This window comes from Poromitra crassiceps (assembly GCF_964638095.1).
Source record: "Poromitra crassiceps genome assembly, contig: HAP1_SCAFFOLD_710, whole genome shotgun sequence".
NCBI classification, from domain to species: domain Eukaryota; kingdom Metazoa; phylum Chordata; class Actinopteri; order Beryciformes; family Melamphaidae; genus Poromitra; species Poromitra crassiceps.
Window position 1 is genome coordinate 70,775 of NW_028151698.1, and position 6,447 is coordinate 77,221.

Sequence of the window (6,447 nt, forward strand, 5' to 3'; positions counted from 1 at the left end):
TGGAAATTCACTAGTACCGGTACCGACTACTGAATTATTGGTACCGTGACAACACTAATTCTCTACAGTATCTCTATACAGTATATTCATTCTGTGAACCGGAAGAGGTTGCACTGGAAAGGACCGGCAGAGAGAGAGGGCATGGCCTAAAGGACCAGCAGAGAGAGAGGGAGTGGCCTACCTTTCCTGGCCACCACATCAGCATCAATGATGGGGCATCCGAGCTCCCGCAGCATTGAAGACACTGTGCTCTTCCCTGAGGCGATACCGCCGGTCAGTCCCACCAAAAACATCTGGAGGCAAAGGTCAAAGGTCAGGATGTTACCAGAATCACTATCCATATTTACGGTCGGTGGTTCAAAGCCAAAGCCACACAAAAAACTGGAAAAATATTGTCTAATTTGTTGTATTATTAAAAACATAATAGCCTCAACCTGAGAGAGAAAAAAGTCAGAGCATGGTTAACTTGAACAGATTAAAAATACCTGCATACAAGAAAAATACACATCTGCAGATTAACAGGTTGTGCATTTGATGTATATAAAAAAAATAGATCCACACATAATAGTGTCTATTAAAAGCAAATGAAAGGGGATACATTTACAAAAACAGAGTATGGGAAATAAGTAAAAAATCTGTGCAAAAGGGTCTGTTGTACTGCTGTGGTAAGGCTTTAATAATAAGAAGATATAAAACAAGAGCGGCTCAAAGCCATATATAACTTAATTGGGGGCTAGTGGACTGGACTGGTACATTAATTTCTAGAACATCTAGTTAGATGACATGATACTGCAGCTAGCCGAGGAGCTGAGACCTGTGTTGGAGAGACCGACTAGGCGACACGGGGCTCTTGCACTTTTTTTTGCGAAGGGAGATTTTCAAACTGAAGTGGCCGACATATCCAAAATATCTCAACCTGCTATGTCACGTAATTTAACTGAGGTAGCAACAGCCATCAGCAATTTGGCTCCTCGGTACATACAGTTTCCAAGGGGGGAGGAACAACAACACACATCGTTAGCCTACTAGCGCTCCTACTTCCCCCGCGAGTTGAGAAAGGAGGAGGTGTCTGTTGCTAGTGGTTGCTAGGGTAACAGACAGAAAAGTTGATAACCGATGCTGGATGAGTATTTAGGATTTCCTAACAAGACATAAGATAGGATTTAGCAAGATAAGATAGGATTCCTAAAGTTAGTTAGGATTTGCTTCTGTAATACCAAATCAGAAAAAATCCTACCTTAAACTAGTCCTATCCTAACTTAAGACATAAGATAGGGAGTTTCTGTAATGTGGCCCCTGTAGTATAACTATTTATTTTCTTTTCATTATCCCCCCCCCCCCCCCCCCCCCCTTCCCCGAGCATTTATCCGTGTCACAAGAGCATATAGTATAGCGGATTAGCACCCAAAAATAAGAGAATTGTGCACTTTTGGAATACCATAAGGACTATTTTCTGATGTGGAGGGAAGTCAGATTTGACCTCAAATCCAAGATGGCTGGCATTTCCCCAAGTCTTATGTACAAATGTGCAAGTGTGCACTTCTTCAAAGAAGCATGAACTGTCCCACATAGTGAGTGAATACCATAAGGTTTATTGACAGATATGGAGGGAAGTCAGATTTGACCTCAAATCCCAGATGGACGCCATTTTCCCAATTTACATTAGATTTGGGAAAATGGTAGCCATCTTGTTTTTTTTTGGTCAAATCTTACTTCCCTCCATCTTACTGACCCTTATGGTCACTTAGTATGTGAGAAATGTCATGCTTCTTTGAAGAAGTGCACAATTGTTATAAGCACATTTGTACATTAATCTTGGGGAAATGGCAGCCAACTTGGATTTGAGGTCAAATCTGACTTCCTTCCACATCTGAAAATAAACCTTAGTGTTCATTCACTTTGAGAGAGAGTTCGTGCTTTTCTCAAAAAATGTACAATTGTTATAAGCAGATTTGTACATTTTACACCAGAAAATGGTGGCCATCTTGGAGTTGAGGTCAAATCAGACTTCCCTCCACATCTGAAAATAATCCTTGTGGTATTCACTCACTATGTGAGGAATTACCGTAAATTCCGGACTATAAGCCGCGGCTTTTTTCCCGTTTTTTGGCCCCTGCGGCTTATATAACGGTGCGTCTTATCTATGGATTTTTTCAGAAAAAAAAAAAAAAAAAAAAAAACTCTCTTTTTTAGCACTCTTTCTAACTATAAATCCACTTCTGTTTTAATTTCCTCTCTTGCCCTCTTTTCACCACACCGCGGACACTGTGTGCACTGTAAAAATAAACAACGGTGGTGTTGTGTTATGTTGTTTTGTTGAAATGTTACGGTAATACGGTAAATGGGAGCTTCCTCAAACAGCCATCTCTTTCCCGACAATACCCTCTGTGCGTGACCACTTACATATGGTAATTACGGTAAGCAAACGGCCACAAGCCCATCAACTCCCTCCCCCGACTACCAGGAGAAAATCACAAACTTCGGGGAATTCACACAAAGGAAGATCAAGGAATATTCCATCGAACCGGAGCAGATCATAAATATGGATGAAGTGCCTTTGACGTTCGACCTGCCACTCACTCGGACTGTTAACAAGAAGCGCCCTGGAGGATTCTTTCACCAAAAAAAAGCTTTGCTCGTTCTCGACAGCATGAGAACGAGCAGTAGATGATCATGAGGTGGTTTTTCAGACGTGTCGATATAGCAGTTTATCGCAAAAGTGTAATGGAAACACATTTTTCGCATTTGCACGTCATGTGACCCATATTATCCCTTGGAAAAGGAGCGGAAAATAAGTTTGGTAAGTAAGGTTCGATAGCCGTGTCAAAACCTCCGCAGCAAGTGGAAAACTTTGAAGCAACGCTACCTAGCAGAAAGACGAGTGTTGTGCAAAAGCGTAGCCGGGCAAATTAGATAATGTTTGGCAGAAATCGGTCCATGGTGACAGCAGGCTGCCTGTGTGCGCGCATTTGGCACAGCGGCGAGATGAGAGGATGAAAAGCACACACTGGTGCGGTGGTGCTGTCTGAAGTGAATACAGTGACTGTGAGTAGGCTAATACATTGCACACGTTTCAGGTGCAATTATAGAACCAAATCAGCCTTTTCCCCCCTCCATCTCTAAATCGGACCAGTTGTAGGCTATTAGGCTACCTTTTTTCCTCTGCCTGTCGCGCTGACTGCATTCACGCAGCCAGCAACATTTTGCGACTCATTTTCTTTTGAATTGATAATCAGGCTCGTTTATATGCATTGTAACTTCATGTTGGGATTTCCATTGACCATTGGTTGGATTTGAGCATGCAGGGGACGGGATATGGGGCAGATCCCCGTGCGTAATCACTGTGGCAGCTGCTGCAACGGGGAATCACTCAAACGCAACTTCAATGGAAACGCCTACAAGTCGCAATTGTACATTGTCGAAGTTGTAGAAATATCGCAATTCTTTTGCGAAAAACTGTAATGGAAACACAGCTATAGATGAAGAGGAGTTCGTTGGTTTTGAGTGACAATGAAGGAGAGAGGAGAGTGGTTGACGAAGCCACCCTGAACCTGTTCGTTTCCGACACTGAAGATGAGGACTTTGGTGGTTTCAGTACGCAGGAAGAAGAGGAAGACGAGCATTAGTGACTTGACTTCTCTGGTTACAGGTTTGCTGCACATATAGCCTATTGTTGTGTGATTTTGTCTGGGGATTAGTGACCTGACTTTTGTTTTGTTTTGTTGAAATGTTAATAAATGGGAGCTTCCCCAAACAGCCATCGCTTTCCCGACATTCCTCTCTGTGCACGAACCCTTTCATATGGTAATTAAACATCAAAACACCCGCGGCTTATAGACCGGTGCGGCTTATAGAAGAAAAAAATAGTCAATTTTGGTCCCGCGGCTTATACACCGGTGCGTCTTATAGTCCGGAATTTACGGTACATGCTTTTCTCAAAAAGTGCACAATTATTCTGCTAATCCGCTCTACTAATAACTAATCATCTCACCTGCATATTTCCTGACCAGGCCACACATGAACTTGCGCTCCACATTGAGGTTAAAGATGTTGTCTAACACCTCCATGGCTCGCTTCTCCATTGCTGAAAAGAGGAACGCCTGGCCTGAGGGGAGGTGAGCGACCACCTCTGCTCCACGTGGTTCTTCTTTTCTAGAGCACAGATCTTTCTCTGCGCCCTAATACACACCCGCACACACACAGACACAACATATGAAAGACATGTTACAATGATTCCATGAAGTCATTTATGCAAGAGGCCATTCTTATAGCACACTCTTAAATGTCCATGCCTGTCTACCTATCTACCCCACACCCAACTGGGCAGTGGTATTCCTGGCTGCTAAAATCACAGCAAAATGATTACTTTAATTTGTTTTGACATTATGACGCCTACTTTTCCGTTCTCGAGATCAAATCCACAACTTGAGCTCCTCCTTGAGATGTTGTAAGTTGCCATCTAAGAAAAGAGAGAAGTAAAAAAGGGGTGGGGGGGGGTATAGCATAGGTTTACTGCAAAACCAAGGAGGCAAGAAAATCTTCAAGCAATGGGTCTTCGGAAAAAACTTTTTTAATAGTCTAAATTGTTGTTGTTAACATCGATGTGTTATATAAAAAAAAAAAAAAAAATTACATTACATTTTTATATAACCCAATAAAGCATTGACTTACTGTCCCCTCTGAAACTGGTAGAGATTTTCGACATAAGTCTCCTCCCAGGAAAAGGAAACCTCTTGCTTCTTCAGAGAAGCCTCCAGATCCTTCCCCCAACTCCTGATGTCTTCAACAGTGGTACCTTGAAAATAGCATGTAAAAACAAAACATAGATTAGCTTAGTGTTTCTCCAACAGTGGTGGTTAGAGGTCAATGGTTCAATTATTAGATAAAAAAAAAAAAGGCAAACTTTAAATGAAAAACCATGGAAAAAGGATACGGATGCTGAGACAAGGATTGAGACGCAAGGAGTTCTCCTACCTACTGTATCAATGACTGCACGGTGTATGGGGGCTCTGATATTAAACATGTTTAATCTCCATAGAACTGTATTCAAGGTAATAGATCATATGTAAGGGTTCATGCGCGATGAAGTGTCCATTCTCAGAAATTAATGGACAATGCAGAGGCGCAGTCCATTAATTTCTGATAATGGACACCTCCAAGTGCATTAACCCGCTTATACCATAGTCACTAACCAAAGAAACAAAACAAGTCCATTCATTTCATTCATTCATTTTCATGCATTTTGCAATCTAAATCTAGTTGTCATAACTTTGAGAACCGGAGACAAAATCCCCTAGGCTGCTCAAGATTTTCACAGGATGAAATAGACTCAGACGGCCGCAGCATGTGGCTGATCGCTCATAGGCTACAGTATCAGTAAGTTCATAGGGGCAGTCGGCATCCTGTGGAATGCAGCCTTTTAGGCTAAGATAATTCAGATTTTCGTTTGTTTATGACAGGTGACTGCTTCCTTGTTGTTGTTATGGTTGCGCTCGAGCGCTTCGGTCAGCTGACAAATGTAAACGTCAGATCTCCGTAAATGCCCGTCATTTTGATCAACTGAGCACACAAGGGTAACCCAAATGGTTACTTTGACCTTTTTTTTCTTCTAAATTTATGAAAGTGACATATTAACACTGAACGGTGGTATAGAGCTCAAACGGCTCTGCTGAGGACATGGCACATGGATATGAATTGTGAACAGACGTTTGCCAGGACTTAGCTAGGTTTACATTATAACAAAATAATGGACACGCTACAGCAAATCAGAATCGAGTATTCACCCAGACCATGGTATAAGCTGGCTTATGTCTTACTCTAGATAAAGTGTGTTAATACTAGTACGGGTCGATAAAGCAAAAATATCATCACAGTATTTGTCTTAGTTCTGAAAATATAACAGAATTTGGAATTATTTAGTTATCCAGTGCTTTTAAATATGCCAAATGTTGTTAGTCAGTGAGTAAGTGAACACTCAAGAGGTTATGAAGGTGCTCCTTGCAAGCAGTTAATTCATATTAGAACACGGCTCTCTCGAATACTCGATTCTGATTGGTCAATCAACAATATTCACCGGTCATTATTTCTCGACGACCGACCGCTGCTCTGCCACACCTGGTATTAATCAGTTGATAAGAGCCTTTTGTCAGCAACCACTAGCCTACTAATTAGGCCAACCAGTTGCAGCTGTGGTGTCTTGTGTGCCAATTACGAATGAAACCACTTTGTGTTGAAAACGCTATTAAAATATTTGAATAATTATTTTTGTCAGATTATTGAATGATTTAGTTGTAGGCCGTGTTCTAAGCGGGATAATGTATACTGAGCCAGTATCAACAGCCAGGGTTTTTCTGCATCTAGAGCAAATGTACATATTTATTCACAATAATCTTCAGGACTGTTGATGGGAGATTTGATACAGGAATCAACGCCTATAGGCTTGCCTGG

At 41.7% G+C, this 6,447-nt stretch overlaps 1 protein-coding gene across 1 annotated transcript in view; it reads right to left on the reverse strand.

The window, feature by feature from the left end:
- Positions 1–4,785, reverse strand: part of LOC310771499 (uncharacterized protein) — a 70,816-nt gene extending 66,031 nt beyond the window's left edge. The window contains exons 1-4 of the mRNA XM_083664098.1: positions 4,672–4,785; positions 4,397–4,459; positions 3,992–4,178; positions 182–293 (exon numbers count right to left, since the gene is read on the reverse strand). Of these exons, the coding sequence (XP_083520224.1) occupies positions 182–293; positions 3,992–4,036 (157 nt within the window). The 5' untranslated portion in view covers positions 4,037–4,178; positions 4,397–4,459; positions 4,672–4,785. The remainder of the gene's footprint in view (positions 1–181; positions 294–3,991; positions 4,179–4,396; positions 4,460–4,671) is intronic.
- Positions 4,786–6,447: the final 1,662 nt, after the last annotated feature.